Source organism: Prunus dulcis, chromosome 5, assembly GCF_902201215.1.
Source record: "Prunus dulcis chromosome 5, ALMONDv2, whole genome shotgun sequence".
NCBI lineage: Eukaryota > Viridiplantae > Streptophyta > Magnoliopsida > Rosales > Rosaceae > Prunus > Prunus dulcis.
Window position 1 is genome coordinate 7,066,886 of NC_047654.1, and position 18,637 is coordinate 7,085,522.

The 18,637-nt window shown below is 37.9% G+C and overlaps 1 protein-coding gene across 6 annotated transcripts; it reads left to right on the forward strand.

The window, feature by feature from the left end:
* Nucleotides 1-3,624: 3,624 nt before the first annotated feature.
* Nucleotides 3,625-17,992, forward strand: LOC117629391 (serine-rich adhesin for platelets). Of its 6 annotated transcripts, none has more exons than XM_034361961.1 (17): nucleotides 3,625-3,821; nucleotides 3,957-4,053; nucleotides 6,270-8,356; nucleotides 8,482-8,985; nucleotides 9,412-9,570; nucleotides 10,802-11,187; nucleotides 11,529-12,001; nucleotides 12,513-12,565; nucleotides 12,644-12,751; nucleotides 12,822-14,572; nucleotides 14,743-14,851; nucleotides 15,105-15,285; nucleotides 15,659-15,726; nucleotides 15,863-15,975; nucleotides 16,075-16,935; nucleotides 17,408-17,504; nucleotides 17,610-17,992. In XM_034361961.1, the coding sequence occupies exons 3-17, from the start codon at nucleotides 6,280-6,282 to the stop codon at nucleotides 17,624-17,626; spliced, it is 6,957 nt and encodes a 2,318-aa protein (XP_034217852.1). In that variant the 5' UTR covers nucleotides 3,625-3,821; nucleotides 3,957-4,053; nucleotides 6,270-6,279; the 3' UTR covers nucleotides 17,627-17,992. The 6 variants fall into 6 exon arrangements, with proteins under 6 accessions (XP_034217852.1, XP_034217851.1, XP_034217854.1 ...); XM_034361960.1 differs by having other exon boundaries at nucleotides 3,631-3,821; nucleotides 3,957-4,023; XM_034361963.1 differs by having other exon boundaries at nucleotides 3,631-3,821; nucleotides 3,957-4,023; nucleotides 12,837-14,572.
* Nucleotides 17,993-18,637: the final 645 nt, after the last annotated feature.

Sequence of the window (18,637 nt, forward strand, 5' to 3'; positions counted from 1 at the left end):
AACTGAAATCGGACTGGATGTCCGTAGACATCGGTCCAACTCTGGGTAATCACCAAAAAAATGGGTACGAGGTGGTTTTAAAATAAAATCCTTTAGAAAAATCTGAATAACAACTGAAATCTCAAGTTGTGCTGCTATTTCTTCATAAGCCTCAAAATCTGTTTTCTATAACTCTTAAGCATGTAAAGGTAAGCAACACACAACTTATAGAACTATTTCTGTATTAATCATGCTCGGAAACACAATAAAGCTTACTCAAGATCAAATAAGGAATTTAGTCAAATAAACTCGTTTATAAAAACTCTTTTATATAAAATCAATATAAAATCACTTATAAAATCTTATTTATGGAAAACCTCTATATAACTCATTTATATAAAATAATTCATGAAAGAAAGTCCACTTACAGATGGTCCGAGCTACTTTGACCCTTCGAAGGTCTCTTTTGCAATCCTGTCGGGCTCCTGGTGCCTTACTCGATCGATTTGGTGGAGAAACTAAGGAGAATTTTGAGCTGGAAGTTCGGGTGGCTTCGAAGGAACCTCCGTCGGAAAACATGATTTTCCTGCAAGCTCAGGGCGGCCCCGGGGTTGAGGTCGGTCAGGTCTTGACGGCGACACGGAGGCGGACCCGATGGTACCCACAGCGGAGATCGGCTCGGCCTGTGGTGGCTGGGCCGTCGCCTGGAAGTCGAACGGGCGCACGGCCAAGTCGCGCGAGAGAGAGAGGGAAGAAAGAGAAGTGACGGGGAAGAAGAGAGAGATAAAAAGTCTGACTTTTTGGCCAAATTACCGTTTTGCCCTTCGCGGTTTTTAGACCATATCTTCTTCGTTACAGCCCCGATTCGGGTCTACTCCGTGTCTACGAACTTGTTTCGCCGCGCTCTACGCAATGGCGCAAGCGGCATTCCCAAATTCTTTCTCGAACAAAAAGTCAATTTTCCCCCTATTAAATAATGCGAGGGCAAAATAGTCTTTTAGCTAGAAGATATTTTCCTTACTTTTTAGATATTTTCTTTCTTTTTAGATATTTTGGTTTGGGTTATTACACATGTAGCCGCTGGACATTAGGCCACCATGCCTTTTGTTTCTTTTCTCCTTATAGAAAATTGAAATACTCTCTCTCCCATTCCTAGCCCTTGCCCCCAAGACCCAAACCCATTCCATTCCTTAGTCTTGCCCCCTTAGTCGAGACTAGGCCTCATCATTTAGCCCGCGGACTCATGGGCCAATAGGGCCCTGCGCGGCCCATTATGGGCTTCGAGATGGCCCGGCCCGTCTTGGGCTGGGCTAGGCTTGGGCTTGGGTGTCTGAAGCCCGGCCCGATTAAGCCCAAGAAAGCCCGGGCCGTTAGGCCTGCATACATATATAATTATGTAGGCTTATTATCACAAAACGTCCCTAAGGTTTACAAAACTATCATATTGCATCCTTAATGTTTTTTTTTTTTTTTGTTATTCGTGGTCCTCAAAGTTAGCATGCATGATCACAAATGGTCCCTGCCGTTAGGTTCCGTCAAAAACTCCGTTAGTTTGCTGACGTGGCATATATGTATATTACAAAACATCCTTGAGGTTCACACACCTATCACAAATGGTCCTTACGAAATTTTTTAATTTTTTTAATTTAAAATTCATAAAATTTTTGTTTTCTTTTTAAAATTTTATGAATTAGAATTATTTTAAAATATATATTAAATTTTAAATACATGTGACACTATATTATTGTAGATGTGGGCTTCATATATATGCCACATCAACAAACTAATGAAGTTTTTAAAAAATAATTTAAAATTCATAAAATTTAAAAATGAAAAAAAACTAAAGGTTTAGGGTTCATAAATGGTCCTCAAGATTAAAATCCTTCTATAAATTGTTTTTTCATTTATAAATAATTTTAAAAAGAAAACCAAAATTTTATGAATTTTAAATTTAAAAATAAATAAATTCGTAAGGACCATTTGTGATAAGTGTGTAAACCTCAGGGATGTTTTGTGATATATATGTATGCCACGTCAGCAAACTAACAGAGTTTTTGACAGAACGTAACGTCAGGGACCATTTGTGATTGCACATACTAACCTTGAGGACCATAAGTGACACAAAAAAACATTAAGGATGCAATCTGATAGTTTCGTAAACATTAGGGACGTTTTGTGATAATAAGCCAATTATGTATAAATAAGAGTTTAGGTTTAGGATTATATCACTTAAATCACATATATAATTTGTTTCATTTCATTTACTTTTCTGTACTCATTCCTAGTTTATAATTGGATGATTAGCACATTAATTTGTGTCAATTATTAATTCAATAATTATATATATAAATAAGATGAACGACATATCACATCACCAAATATAATTATATCACGAAACATAATCGTACCACCAAATATAATCATGCTTTTCTTGAGCACATCACCAAATATTTGCATATTTATTCATACCATCCTTTAAAAAAATATTTTTTTGATACTTATTATTTTTTAAAATTATTTCTTAAAATGTATTAAGATCTAATTATGTAATAACCTCAAAAATAATACTTTGTTTTATTATTTTTGTGAAAAATCTTATAAGTTGTGTGACTTTATTGGGTGTTTTATGAATTTAGTTTGATGTGAAAATATTGGAATTAAGTGAGTTTAATCTCAAATTTGGACTAAAATGCTCTTATGATTAACTTTATGATTTTTTTTTTTTAATGAAGTATGGCCCATTTAGGCCCGGCCCGATGGGCTTTCTCAAGCTCTGCTCATGGGTCGGGCTTGGGCTTTGAATTTTCTAAAACAACTCAGCCCCGCCCGATATTTTCTCTCTCCTCTTTAAAGCCCGGCCCAAGCCCATTGACGAGCCCTAATCGAGACCCATCTCCCGGCCCCATCTCCATGCAAGATCCACCCTTGGACCACAACCCAATGCCACCATACAACCACCTCCATCCCCACGAGCCTGCACAGAGAGAGAGAGAGAGAGAGAGAGAGAGAGAGAGAGAGAGAGAGATCAATTTTCTGTTTTTTTTATTTATTTTTAATGTACTAAATGACTTTTTTGCCCTCCTTTTTAATAGCAAATTGGATGAAATGTTGTCGATTTAGACGGAGGGGAGAAATTGGCAAAAAAAAAGTTCACATCCTTAATTTTTTATTTTTTTTTTTAAAAAAGAAGATGGTAAATCAAAAGTTAAGTACAAATTCAGGGAGCAAATCGCCAGTTAACCCATAAAAATAAAATAAAAAATGAATTGGCTAGGCTAGTAATTATTGAATTTCAGTTTATGAAAAAAAAACACTGATTTATTGTAAAAAGCTTCTCCAATAAATTTCACATCCGTAGCCACTCAACTGTTACACATGTTCCCTCAAAGTCCCCTCCCCACCGTCGATCAGGTTAATAGCTCAAACTCGTTCTTGAAGCCACCCAGTGATTGGCTGTAACACAACAACCAGTAACCGTCGGGTAATGCAGTCTGGCCCCAGATGCTGTCGTCTAGCGACTCGTAACAAGCCACCTGTCGATCCCATACTCATCAGACATTAACCAATTTACGAAAATGCCCCAATTTTCCAAATTTCCGTTTAATTTTGATTTTTCAAATTCAATCACCAATTCTCATTTTCTCTCTCTGAAAGAAAAGTCGAGGGGTCGAGCGCAGAGGAAAAGAAAAAACAACCAAAAAAAAAAAAAAGACAGGGTCTCACTCACACACTCTCTTCTCTCCTTTTTCTCTCTCTTCGTGTAAGTTTTTCACTCTCTTCGTCTGTAGCGCCGTCGATACGCCGGAACCCTAATTCGATCCGCCGGAAACTCGAAGACTCCGGTAAGGAACCCAAAACCTCCGGCGACCTTTCGTTTTCGTTTGTTAGGGTTTTCAATTTTCTTCGCTGATGCGTAGTTATCAACTAGGTGACGGGTGTCTGTGAGAGAGACTAACTCCTAGGGTTTTGGCTTGCAGATGACCGTACGATTGGGGAACAGTTGAGAGATCAAACGGGCTGGATTTCGTCACCGGATGGAGGGAGGTAGCGTCTCTAGACTTCTTACTTCTTCTGGTACTGTTCATTTCCTCTATTTGGTTCTGTAAACAGTTAGGGCGTATGTGTAAAATTAGGCCGAAGTTGTTCCTTGCTTTGCTTTGAAATGGTGAGTTTGATTAAAATTTGTGTTTTTATTTTCCTTTGTGTACTTTGAGCTAATTAGATGATAAGCTTTAATCCTTGAATTTATGATATGAGGTGTATGTATTTGTTTTCATATCTTTTTTAAGTCCTCAATGGCGTACTGAGTTAAATTTTATTGTTTTATGAGTTTATTATTTTTGTTGAGTCTAATAAGATATTATTCAACCTATACTTACTATAGTGTTAATAAAGGTGAATTTTTGTCCAGGTCATGCGTGTTTTGAAAAATAAAAACATCTGAATGTCCAGTTGCAAGTTTAACACGCATTTTCTCATTTGCAATTATTTGAGTTAATTAATAGCTGCTAGATATACAGAAACTTAATATTGAATGTAGGTATAGTTTTCTGCTATTTTACCTTTACTTAGTATGCTGTCTCATGTCCTTTGGTACAAATGCAAGAAATTTTGAAACTTTTAGGATTTCTTGAGGTCAGTGAGTATGTATTTAGTTATGATTAGTGTTTGTTGCATAGCCTCAGCTATTCCTTATAATAATTTTATTATTATTGTTTGAGTTAATTTTTGAATGATATCTTGGAGCTTACCAATTGACAATAATATCTGAAATGGAAATAGAATCTTACCATTTATTCTTGTATAATTGAATCATTTTTCTGCATTTATGGGAGGAGTGATATCTGATGTTATAAAAAGTGCCTTGACCTCCCTTTTTTGTTATTATTTTTTCTTTGGTTTGCGAGTTGATTTTCTTAAAACATAAACTTTCAAGTATCTGGTCAAGTGGACCATTCATTTGGCTTGCCTATGGATGAATCAGTCATGGATACATTTCCATAACTTTCTGTTGTTTTTGTCTAAAGCATTATAAGACAATCTTGTCTGCATAAATAAATTTGTATCTAAATGTTTACACAAGATAATAGGGCATGTATGATTTGATTCGTTATAATATGTGTGTTATTTGTTAATCACATGATGCATGTATGATTTGATTTGGTTTGATGCATTACTTTTCTTATCTTGTGTTTGAAAAAAAAAATGTAAGTAGACGATTCATTTATTCATTATTGACTATGTTTTAAACATGCTTTTGTGTCAAGAAGTTTGTCTGATATGTTATTCTCAGCATTTTTCTGTGTTAAAGTATGTAAATACTTGATTATGAATATTTCTTGAATATATAAGGGTTTATTTTCCAGGTAAATAGTATAGTCATCAATCCTTGATTTAAATACATGAAGATATATATATATATATAGGCAATCCTTGAATTGAGTAGATTTTCGTTCATTTGAATGCTAGGCACCTTTGTTGTGATAAAGGTGCTGATATTTATATATTAATATTATATGCTGTTACCCTTTATTGATATCTCAAATCAATGAATGATTTGATTAAGATATTTGCTGGGTTTGCTTGGCTGTTGTTATGTGATGCCTTCATCTCTGGTATACTTTAGTATAATTCACAAAATCATATCATGTTACTTTCCCCTTAAATTTAAGAGTTTTGGGAACTATTGAAGTTCAGCATTTATAACTTGGTTGTGGTTTTGTTATCTGTATAAAGTTAGTGGCATTATATTGGAAAGTCTCACTGAAAGTATTGAGAAATTGTGAGTTTAAGCATAAATGGGGAGAACGGCTAGGCTCTACAAATGGTTTGAGGATGATTAGCTGTTTGATGAGCAAATGGCTGTAGTGGATTAAGATTCTTTTCTTGGGTAGTGATTGCATTTTGACGATTTTACTTGTTAATAATTGTGGTGTTTGGATATAATTTCGTGGGTTATGTTTCTCAGGGTCTGGATAGGTTTAATTATATCAAACTCGACTTTAGGGACAACCTTGCTCCTGTTTTATTATTTTGGAGTATTACATGACTCCTATTTCAAGTTATAGGTGTATGTTGTATTTGTGGTTGGTTATCAATTTTTTGTAAGCATGGGTGACTAGGTATTATTGGCTTATTCTGTAAGATGGTGGTTGTAAAGCTTGTAGATTGTCCCATATAATGTCTATGTATATACTTGTGCATATTTTTGTCTCTCCTAATATTAGCTATTTGGTCAACGTGGATCACTATTTGTTTTGCACTTCTCCCTGATTGCTTTTCTATTGTAGGGATACACCCATGGATTATGATGACAATGATTTTCAAAGCCAGAATCTTCATTTAGCTGGTGAAGGGAACACTAATTATCCTCCAGTTTTACGGCCATATGCTCTCCCCAAGTTTGAATTTGATGATAGCCTTCATGGGCATTTGAGATTTGATAGTCTGGTTGAAACTGAGGTTTTTCTTGGCATTGAGAGTAGCGAAACTAACCACTGGATTGAGGATTTCTCTCGTGGGAGTAGTGGGATAGAGTTTAATTCAAGTGCAGCAGAATCTTGCTCTATATCAAGGCGAAACAATGTCTGGTCTGAGGCCACTTCCTCAGAATCTGTTGAAATGCTATTAAAATCTGTTGGGCAGGAAGAAATTATTCCCCCTCAGACTATCTTTGAGGAATTAGATGCCTGTAAGGAATTGCGTTGCTTAACAAAGCAGATGGAGCCTAGTTTTAACAATGATGATAACATTCTTTCTCAAATGGAGGATGTTACAGATCTACAGCCTACATTACCACAGGATGATATTCCTGAGAACATTTCTGGCATAGAGGATGTAGGAGTAGCTCAGCTTCGGGTTGAGGATGCTTCACAAACTCATGAAGGTAAATTATCAGTTGCTGGAAATTCAGGTGACTTAGATCCAAATGCTTTAAATGGAAATGATAGCCCACATGTAACTAAAGGGAGTCTGCTTGCTGATGGGAAATGCAAAGATGCAGATCCGGTGGATTTTGATAATTTGTTTGATGAACCACCGGATAAAAGAGAAGATTCTTGTGCTTCAGGGATGCAAATTGATGGTATGACAACCTCTGTGCAAAATATTATGGCTATCGGTGATGAGTTGAATAATAAGGATGTCCAACATAATATAAAAAATGTTAATGAAGAGAATCCAGGCGGTCATGTATTGAGCATAGAGACACAAAACATGAATGAAAAAGCAGGTGAAAAGGTTACCTGTCATTTGGAAAACCCACATTGTTCAGCATCTGAGGTGGAGTCTATTGAATTAGGAATTGCTAATCAAGACAGTGTTATTAATGTGGAGGAACAGTCTAGTGTAATACTGCAAGGGGATTCTAACTTGCATATGCTGGGTGGATGCAGTGACAGGGTAAATGGTGGAGTTCTTGCTGACACCAACAAATGTGAAGACATGGTCTCAGATATGGGTATTGATCAATCAAAATTAAACACGCATGACTTATCACCTATAGCTTACAAAATCGATACTGGGTATGCAGTTGAGGTTAGCAACAACAATGCTGAAATTTCTTCAAGTCTAGAACCTACGCTGAAAGGGGATTCTGACTTACATATGGTGGATGGATGCAGTGACAGGGAATGTCGCGGAGTTCCTGCTGAGACCAACAAATGTGAAGATATGGTATTGTTTAAAGACACAGATACGGGTGATGATAATTCTAAATTGAACACACATGATTTATCATCAGTGGTTTACAGAAGCGATGATAGGTATGCAGTTGAGGTCAGCAATAGCAATGCTGGAATTTCTTCAAGTCTAGAATCTATGCTGAAGGTGGATTCTGGACAGAGCAGCTCCAAGGAGAATGCATCAGAAAGTAGTTTCCGACCAGATAGTGAAATTTTGGTCAAAAAGTCCGAGGTTTCTTTGTCAGTCATTAAGGAAAATGATGTTTCTAAGGATGAAAGTGAAGAGAATAAGGAAGATCACTCTAATTTGTTTAATTTAACTGCAACTTGTTCTTCAGCTGAAATAGTTAGTGAAGCGCATCTGACTGGAGCTTCTAAAAGTCCTCATGATTCTTTTGGAGTTTCTGGAGAGAAATCAAATGTTGACGGTGCATCATTTTCTATTCTGGGGGAGTCTACACAAATATGTGATGAAAATGAAGTTTACAGGGATGGTGATGTTGGTGATGTTAACCTGGATCTCTCTCACATTGAAAAGGACAGTACACAATTGTTCAATGAGTCTAATAATACAGAATTGGAGATTGGTGGATCTGTTGATAAGGAATTTCAGCCCTCATCAGTTTGTGAAGGTAGCGCAGAAAAAGAGCTGATTGTCCCAAAATTAAAACATGGTGCTGATGGCAATGAATCAGGTATGTTATGAGATTGAAACTTTAAATGGATAGAGATGTCAAATCCGTTGAATGTACTAACTTGGTCTCTCTCTCTCTCTCTCTCTCTCTCTCTCTCTCTCTCTCTCTCTCTCTCTCTCTTGCAGTGGCCAATGTTTCTTTGGAAAACCCTGATCTGGCTTCTTGTGTCACAATGGATGCAGTTCCCTCGTCTTCTGGGAATGGCACAACCACCAATATTAACCGCTCAGAGGTTGAAGCAGAGACTTCTCCTGATGTGGGACCACACTGTGACAAAAAACAAGAAACTGCATATAAAATGTCGAAAGATGCTAGTTTTCCATGTATAGTGTCATCTACTTTGGCAGAGATTGGGCCTGGTTCTGTTTCGGAAGTGGGGAAAGGTGTTTCTTGTGATACTTCTGGACCGTTATTATGCAAGAGAGTTGATCAGTCTCTGCCAGTTACAGATAGTTGCAATACAGAATGCCAAAATGAACCTCAAACTGCTGTTGCTACTGAAGTGAGCAAGAGAAGCACAAATGAGATGGAAGCGTCTTCCGTTCAGTGTGAATCTTCAGAAAATGATGGTGATGGTGCTGGAGCAACCATAAAAGACAGTTTTGAGAAGGCATCTGCAAATGTAAAAGGTGATAAATTTGCATTTATCTGTCACCATTCCGTCTTTCCTTTGACTAGAAACCATTTAGAGTTGAAAAAGTATAAGGCCAGTGCAAGTTATCTTTTTGGTACAATCTTTGGCATGTATTAAGTCTTACATCTTTTGAAGTTGACAGTTTCTATCTGTATGGGCTGGACTGACATTCGTCACTATTAAGCAATCTGTGCTCAACTTGACCCCTGGTCCTTTTTCATAAGTTACAAATGCTAATAATGTGGTTTGAATCTAGGGCCTCCTGGAGAAAGCTGCAGCTTCTAACCAACAAGGCGTCCCTTTTTTCTTTTTCTATATGTTATTTTTGTTGATTTTGCAATCATTAATTTTAACTTTTTTCCTTACTATTTTCTCTTCATTTGATTATTGATGTTTTAAAATGATTTCTACTGTTATGCAGATCCAATTATGAACTGCGATACGAATGTCACACAGCGTGGGCCTTCACTATTGGTGGAAATATGTGGTGGTTCTGCTAAAAAAGTATTGGAAGACACTGACACTTCTGAAGTGTCTGGAGATAAGGGTTCTGCACAGGATGCTGTGCCAAGCATTAATAGTGAGTGTTCTAATATGGTTAATCTTGAATGACTTATCAAAGTAACAAAAAAGATAAACCTGGAAGGAAATATGGATGAAAATTTGAAATTTCTAATTGTTTCTGCCGTAAACTCTGTTTCTTCTACTGCAATTAGGCAATGGCAGGTAGAATGGCTTTCAGGTTTATTTATGGTTTGCTAGAGTCATTCTGTTTCTACTTGCTGGCCCGGTTCATGATTTTTGGGCTTTTAGTGTTCATGGGATTGGTATGCTAGATTTGGATAAGCTGTGTTAGAATCTTTTAATTTTACATTTTTAGGAAGTAGAAGACTAATTTTGAGGTTTTGTACAGTCTGGTTGGAATGGTACTTCTTTTCTAGGAAAGCAAAGAAATAGAAGAGAATTTATAAATGAAATTTTTAGATACAGTGTTCGGGCGGAGCTTTGGGGTTGGGGGGCGGAGGTGGGGAGGGGGGAGAACAAAAACGATATGCAGTATTTAAGCTTCTTTTTTTGGGATGCTGTGTTTAAGAAAATTTGGAAAGCTTGAGTGATGCATTTCTATACCTTGTTCTTTTCTTTTATCAAATATTAAGAATGATTCATATTTGTTTATCATATCCTTTATATATAATGTGTATGAGGCAAATAAAAACATAAGGCCAAAAAGGATTAGAAGGAAAAGATAAGGGTACCACTGTGCTTAGTTGCAATAAGAATAAGAAATATGCTTATTAATGCAAATGAAATTGAAGAATCGTGTATATTGTTGTAAACCCATCAAATTCATGTCGGCTTTAGATTATCATGTGTGATATCATACTAGTCTACTTTTTTTTTTCTTGTTAGCTGAAAGATTTGATTGTGATGTATGAACTCTTTATGATGTGTCATGTTGGTCTTGGCGATAGTCAAATTTCTGCATTAGAGAGTAAAATCACAAGCACATTGAGAACACCTATTTATGAAAATCATGATGCAGCTACTGTACTGAATAGTTATCATGGTTATGGGTGCACCATGCATTTTATTCTTTCTACCAATTAGTACTTAGAATAAATATCTCACCATTGGAATGAAACTGATGGAGGCTATCATTATTGGCATTTAATAACAAGGACCTATTATGATAATTTCTTTTATTTATTTATGTTTTCGCATCATGTATCCATTTGACTATAGGATATACCGTTGTTACTTCCACGTCTTGGTTTAATTTTCTTTGCTGATCATTATCTTTCGTTCTACAGGTGATGCTTCTATGATCTGTGAAGGTTCTACTTGTTCTGCTGCTTTGCCTGAGTCTCATACTGGGTTTGTTGCACCAGAAAGCGGTCGAAGTTCTGTTGATCCCCACAAACCTGATTGTGTTTCTCCTAAGGTTGTTGGAACCACTGAGCCTTTTGAGACTAAACATGAATTAGGCAATAATAAGGGGCCCACAAATCAGAGTGCCCCAGTTTCTGACACTGTTGGGGATGGGGGCAATTATTCTCCTAATTCCCGGAATCCAAATGGAAATGATGCCTTCAAGGATCGGGGAAATGGCACTTCGGATGTCAGCTTATCTGCAGATTTGCCTAAAGCAGATACTGCCAACATCGTGCAGCGCTCTCCTGCTATTCCATCTCCCAAAGTATCATTTTTAACCTTCTTGTTGCTCATGTTCATACTGAACTATACTTGTGTCTTTGATCCCTTATATTGCTTGATATACATTTTTAACTGGGGCAGTGGGGATACTTTCTATAGATATATACTCGTAGCATTATTGATATGTCCTGACATCATCAACATTTCAATGTTCTGATTTAGAACTATCTTTTAAGATCTTGTGTTTTTGAAACTTATATTTCTTGACATTTTGTTTATTTTAGGCTGTTGGGAACTCTTGCTGTAGAAATATTCATGTATAATTAATGATGTGCCCTGACACCATCAACTTTTCAATATTCTGATTTAGAATTATTTTTTAAGATTGTAGAGGGGTCTAAAGAAAATTCTGGCTCAGGCCAGCTGGATGCAAAAATCTCTCAAGATATTTCCCATGGAGGTCCACTAGTATCTGGTGGAGACATTGGACGTGGTGGTTCTAAAAGTACCCCTGAGCGAAGAACAAGGAGAGCACCTAGCAAGGCAACAGGTAAACCGAGTGCTAAAAAGGGAAGTATGAAAGCAACAACTCCTGTGAGACAATCAGAAAGAGGGGACAAATCAATCAGTGTGTCCCAGAACCAATCGGGAATCTTCCAGCTTGTGCAACCTAGTGAGACGCAGCCCTATGGGCATGTGGATGGTTCAATAAAGCCTTATTCTGTTCTTACTACTTCAACATCTAGTCTGCCAGATCTGAATACTTCTGCTCCACAATCTGTAATATTTCAACAGCCATTCACCGACTTGCAGCAAGTGCAATTACGTGCTCAGATCTTTGTTTATGGAGCTTTGATGTGAGTCACTGTATATGTTTTTACTAATGGTTTCTTTTTGGGCTTTAGTTAAAATTTATTGACATAAGCAGATTTACTAAAATGAAGAATGGCAGGTGCTCTTGAGACTACTTAATTGAAAAAGATTAGTTTTCAGTTTGGATTAGAGACATAGAGAAAGAGATAAATTTTGAACTGCGATAGTGTATATATTAGTAAGAAAAGTAAAGGAGGAGTGTTTTGATACTTGTGCATTTGTTTTGAGGACATCATTATGACATGAATAGCATGCTCCAGATTATTTTTTTTAAAGAACAAAACATGATCATTAGGGACCACTGAATCTAATCAGGTTTTGATTATAAATGGAACTGTCTTCAATTTATGGGATCTCAGTGCATTTATACCAAATCTTGAAAGCATTAGAGTGATCATTCTTGATTTTACTGAGAAGGGAGATAATTGCCATTTCGAGACAGTGAATGAAACATGCTTTTCTTTTTCTTTCTTTTTATTTTCATTTCTTGTGCAGTCAAGGGATAGCACCTGAAGAAGCTTATATGGTGTCAGCATTTGGGGGACCTGGTTAGTTTTTTGTCCATTTTATATCTATTAATAATCGTTACAAATGTGTAATAACTTAAAGCCTTTTTTTTTTGTCAGATGGTGGACGGGGCATGTGGGAGAATGCCTGGCGTGTGTGCATAGAGAGGCTACATGGTCAAAAATCTACTCCAATTAATCCAGAAACCCCATTGCAATCACGTTCCGGTACTTTTTGTTTTCTTTATAAGCAGTTTGATTCTCTCTTGATTTGATTAAGTGTGTAACTGTGCTTCAGAATTGAGATTTACAGGTTCTAGGGCTTCTGATCAAGTAATTAAACAAGGTGCATTACACAATAAAGGTCTTTCCTCACCTGTTGGTCGAGCCAGCACGAAGGGTACTCCACAAACAGCAAGCCCAATGATACCTATTTCATCACCACTTTGGAGTATTTCTACCCCTGTTTGTGAGGGCCTGCAATATAGTGTGATTCCGAGAGGCTCAGTTATGGATTATCAGCAGGGATTTAATCCATTACATCCTTTTCAAACACCATCTGTAAAGAACCTTGTTGGCCATAATACTACATGGATGCCTCAGTCCTCTTTCCGGGGTCCCTGGCTTCCTTCTCCAGTGTCTTCAGCTGAAGCTAGTATGCATTTTTCAGCATTTCCTAGCACGGAAGCAGTGCAGTTGACTCCTATAAAAGAAGTATCTTTGCCACAATTGCCTACTGTAAAACATGTTCCTTCTGGTCCTTCTGCTCAGACTGGGGGTCCAATCAGTGCTTTTGCAGGGCCTTCTCCACTGCTTGACCCAAAGAAGGTGTCAGCATCACCTGGCCAGCATTCTGCTGATCCAAAGCCTAGAAAAAGAAAGAAGATTTCACCGTCTGAGGAACTTGGTCAGATTAGTTTGCAAGCTCAATCTCAACCTGAGTCAGCTTTAACAGTTGCTGTTGTTAGTAGTACTACCCCAAGTACCCTTTCGTCTAAGGCCATGCCAGATAAATTGATTATGTCTGTGCCTCCTATGTCTTCCTCTGATCAACTCAAAAAAGCAGATCTGGATTTGGAGCAGAGGGCAACTTTATCAGAGGAGACGCTTGCTAAAGTTAAGGAGGCTAGGCAACAGGCAGAGGAAGCTTCTTCTCTTGCTGCTGCAGCTGTTAGTCACAGCCAAGCAATATGGAATCAGTTGGAGAAGCAAAAGAACTCCAAATTGATATCAGATGGTGAAGCTAAGTTAGCTTCTGCTGCTGTAGCTGTAGCTGCTGCTGCTGCTGTTGCAAAGGCAGCAGCTGCAGCTGCCAATGTTGCATCAAATGCTGCATTGCAAGCAAAATTGATGGCCGAAGAAGCCTTGGATAATTATGAGAATCCAAGCCCAAGTATGAGAATGGCTACTCCTGTGTCCATTTTAAGAGGTGAGGATGGAACAAACAGTTCGAGTTCGATCCTTGTTGCTGCCAGGGAGGCTGCTAGGAGGAAGGTTGTAGCTGCATCTGCAGCCTCAAAGCGAGCTGAAAATTTGGATGCCATTGTAAAAGCTGCTGAGCTGGCCGCAGAAGCTGTTTCACAAGCTGGAACAATTGTTGCAATGGGTGATCCTTTGCCATTGAGTGAGTTAGCAGAAGCTGGTCCAGAGGGTTATTGGAAAGTACCCCAAGTTCCTTCAGAGCTCATTACAAAATCAAATGACATGGTGAGAGAACAATCAAATGTAGGTACTGTTGAAGAAGATGCTGATACTTCTGCTAGGCATTCTAAAGATCGACAATCAGATAAGAAAGAAGCGCAGCCAACTCCACATGAGAAGTTGCCTATTCCAATAGAGGTAAATAGGGAATCAACAGAGGATCATTTGAGATCGGTAGTTGGCGTCTCGGGCTTCGATATAGTCAACGAAAAAGGGTCAAAAGGACCAAAAGGCCGCAAAGTTTCTGAGATCGGATCAAAGTCTGCTTTGATGACTGTTGAGAATGATTTTGAAAAAGAAGAACACGCATCTGAAGAAAGTGGCATCAAGGAGGGTTCTCTAGTAGAGGTATGAAGCTGAGGTGTATCTGATATGTTTTCCTATATGTAGTTTTTGAAAAATTTTAAATTAGCTTTTTTCTTTACCTTTTTTGCTGCTCACTGGTACATCTTGCTTGTGAAGCTTGGAATTGCTGTCTTATATGGGCATAATGTATTATTCACTTGGTTTCTCTTTAGGTTCTCAAAGATGGGGGTGGATTTGGAGCAGCCTGGTTCACAGCTAATGTATTGAGTTTGCAGGATGGTAAAGCTTGTGTGTGTTACACTGAGCTTCAGTCAGATGAAGGTATACCACCGTTAATCCTGTTAGAAGCAGACAATCATGCCTTTGCCTCATGCCCTGTTTCCTTTAAAAGAATGTTTTTCCCTCATGTTATAAATTCCTGGTTACTGCTTTTAATTAGGATCTGGTGTAGTTGTATTTGATACTTGCATTGGAACCTTGCTACTCATATGATTCATAATGAAAACTCTTTGTAAAGATATTATGCCTGTGCACCTTGTTTGCTTAATGTATGTTTAATTTCTCATCTATATAGGTTCAGGGAAACTACAGGAATGGGTGGCACTTGAAGGCAAAGAAGATAAGCCACCGAAAATTCGCATTGCCCGCCCTGTTACCGCTTTGGGATTTGAAGGAACAAGGAAAAGGCGCAGAGCAGCGATGGCAGATTATGCTTGGTCTGTTGGAGATAAAGTTGATGCATGGATACAGGACAGGTGAGCACAAGTTAATTATGTTAAAAGGTGATTGGTTGTTTTTTTGGGGAAAATCTTGCTGGAGAGATATTTGTATAGGAAGATAAATATAACTATTGCCTGCAATCGCCTACATTTCTCTGTATCTTTCTTCACTATCTCAACCATGCCTAGTCTTGGGTGTTGAAGCATGTTGGCAGTGTTGGTATATTAGATATCCATGCACTATGGTGATCATAAACTTGCATCAGGTCTTCCTATTTTACTTAACGGCAACTTTGATTTTGATGCTGTTCTTCTGTCCAATTTCCACATTGAGTTTGTGGAGTTTTCCTTGATTTCTTAGCCATCAGTATGCTTAACTCCTCTCATGTGTATTGAATTATGTTTTCAGCTGGTGGGAAGGAGTTGTCACTGAGAAAAACAAGAAAGATGAAACTATATTAACTGTCCACTTTCCAGGTTTGTATGGATCATTTTGTCTTTTTGTGGGTGGGGGGTGCTCTTATTAAGGCCCCAACATGTAAATGCTTCCCATTGTATTGTGCAAAAGTTGCTGTTTCTTAATGCGGGATTCTCTGGTTATTAATTCTTACAGCTCAAGGGGAAAAGTCAGTTGTTAAAGCTTGGCATCTTCGGCCTTCTCTCATTTGGAAGGATGGGGAATGGGTTGAATGGTTCAGTGTACGAAATGACTGCGTTTCCCATGAGGTACTATTTTTATGTCAGTTAATGCTTGATTTTGTCTGGTTCCTAAAACTTCTCAATTGAATTTATTTTATTTTACTGACGTCCAAATTTGTTGTTCAGGGTGACATGCCCCAGGAAAAGCGACCCAAATTGGGCAGTCCTGCAGTGGAAGGCAAAGGGAAGGATAAGACATCAAAAAGCATTGATATTGTAGATTCAGGGAAACCTGAAGAGCCAAGGTTACTGAATTTATCTGCAAATGAAAAGGTATTTAATATGGGTAAGAATACCAGAACTGAGAACAAGCCTGATCCAACCAGAACAATTCGGACTGGGTTGCAGAAGGAAGGAGCCAAGGTGGTTTATGGTATTCCCAAGCCTGGAAAGAAGAGAAAATTTATGGAAGTTAGCAAACATTATGTGGCAAATCAGAGTACTAAGATTAATGAAACTAATGATTCAATGAAATTTGCGAAATACTTGATGCCTCAAGGATCGGGTTCCCGTGGATTGAAAAATACATCTAAAATTGACACAAGGGAAAAGCAGGTGACTGAATCCAAGCTGAAGGGTCTTAAATCTATAAAGCCGCAAGGTGTGCCAAGTAAATCTGTTCCACAGAAGGACAACCTCTTAACAGATGCACGTACTGTCTCTGATGGTTCAAGTGAAATGGACCATACAGGAAAGATCAAGGATTCTGTAAGCCGTGTTGACAGTGTATCTGGAAAGCATACCCTATCACAACCAGAGGGCCCAATCGTATTTTCTTCACTAGCTCCCTCATCTGATTTTCCTTCCTCCAACAAAGTGTCCGCATCAACTGCTAAATCTCGGTCAAACAAAGGAAACCTTGCACCTGCTGGTGCAAAGTTGGGTAAAATTGAGGAGGGAAAAGTGTTCAGCGGTAATCCTGCAAAGTCGACTTCTGAAGTTGCCGAGCCTCGTAGATCAAATCGCAGAATTCAGCCGACATCAAGAGTAAGAATTTAGATATATTTTGGTCTTGTTTTGCATATAGATGTCATTCGTTCTTTTCATATGATAACATTGTGGTGAACTATTCTGATTATTTGTCTCTTGATTTTTGGGTGCTTAGCTTGGTTCTATACTATTTTGGTGTGAATTCGGTGATGTTACACTGTCACTTGTATAGGGTGTTTTTGGAAGTTAATGTGTGCAGTGTTCATTGCAGTGTAGGTTTTTTAGAATTATATCCCAACATCTCTTTCTTTGAATTTTTTTTTCTTGTTGTGGTCCTCATATTATTCACATTAAATATTTTTGCAATTTCAGGTACAGATTTATCTAATTTTCTTTACTCGTTTGGTATCCATGTAGAATCAGAAACTTTCCTCTTTCATGCTAGTTCCCTTGCTCGTGTTTGAATGCAATGTAAACATTCTCTTTTTCTATAATCTAAGCCTTGTGTTGTTGACATTGCTGGCCACAGCTATTGGAAGGACTGCAAAGCTCGTTGATCATCACAAAGATTCCTTCTGGTTCACATGACAAAGGTCACCGAAGTCAGAACCGGAATGCTTCTAGAGGTTAATTATTAACCCCAGGGTTTATTTTCTTTGGGAACATTTTGCAGGACATGTTTCTTGTTTATGTGAAGGCAATTGTGTTATCTGACAGTTAGACTGTGACAGGGAATAACAACGGTTGAAAGAGCTCTACCGATGATGGGTTCCAGTCCAAGGAACGTCAATTATTGGATGGCGAGGCCGACATGCCCAGCGTAGTTTGTGTATATTTATGATAGAGGAGGATAAGCGTAGAGGTGGAAATTCTTGCTTCCTTGGTTTCAGTCAGTCATAAAAGTGTAGAATCAGTAGATGTTCATAGTGATTTTAGTTTTCTTTCACAATTTGTGGTTTCCCCTGGTAGGTGGATATCGCCCAGATAGGTTGTATATGGAAATTGTCCATGTAGTTTGTGGCTTGTAGTGCAAGGAAGGCTTTCAGAAGATTAATCATATAACCTGTTGCTGTTTTACCCATTTTAATGTTATGGATAAATCCTTTTCATAAAATTGGTGGTTGCAATTTTTTTCCTTCCAGTTTGGTCGTCTCCTGTCCAGACCACCACCATTACCGTGGCCGCATCGCCACCACCATCACTATTATCACTCATTTATTGATTCAAACCCGGCGAAGGATAAACTTTAAATTTCGTTATACTTAATAGGTTGGATAAGCAAGAAATTGTACATTTTGGAATTTTAATTCTTTTGTTTTTCATCATTTAGAGATTTCTTGATACACAAATCGATTCTCTTGCTAGTCCAAATCGGAGCTGAAGCTTATTACTAATTATATCGTCTTACACTCGTGCAAAGATTGCTTAGGAATTGGAAACGAACCCCTTGGAAGGATGAAACATGAATAATATTGTTACACGTGACATAGCGTTATTGGCCGGGCATAATAAAATAGTTATCGATGTTGCAACCAATTTTTTCTACTTAGAAGATGCAATTTCTACTCGCATCACAACTTGTACAAGGGGATATTGTCCATCTACTCTACTTGGCCTTGGGACTAATTCTCTATTGTTGGGTGCATTTTTGCTCATCATTCTAAACCACAGTGTAGCATCACCCCCCTCTGCAATACACGCCTGCCATATGTAATATTGAGAGAAATTTCTTAATTAAAAAATAAAGAAATTTTTAGTA

Bases quoted from the DNA above. Each gene is read 5' to 3' on its own strand.
- LOC117629391 (XM_034361961.1), top strand. From the start codon at position 6,280: ATGGATTATGATGACAATGATTTTCAAAGCCAGAATCTTCATTTAGCT. The intron at 8,986-9,411 runs GTGATAAATTTG...ACTGTTATGCAG, and splicing joins GGCATCTGCAAATGTAAAAG to ATCCAATTATGAACTGCGAT. The intron at 15,976-16,074 runs GTACTATTTTTA...TTTGTTGTTCAG, and splicing joins ATGACTGCGTTTCCCATGAG to GGTGACATGCCCCAGGAAAA.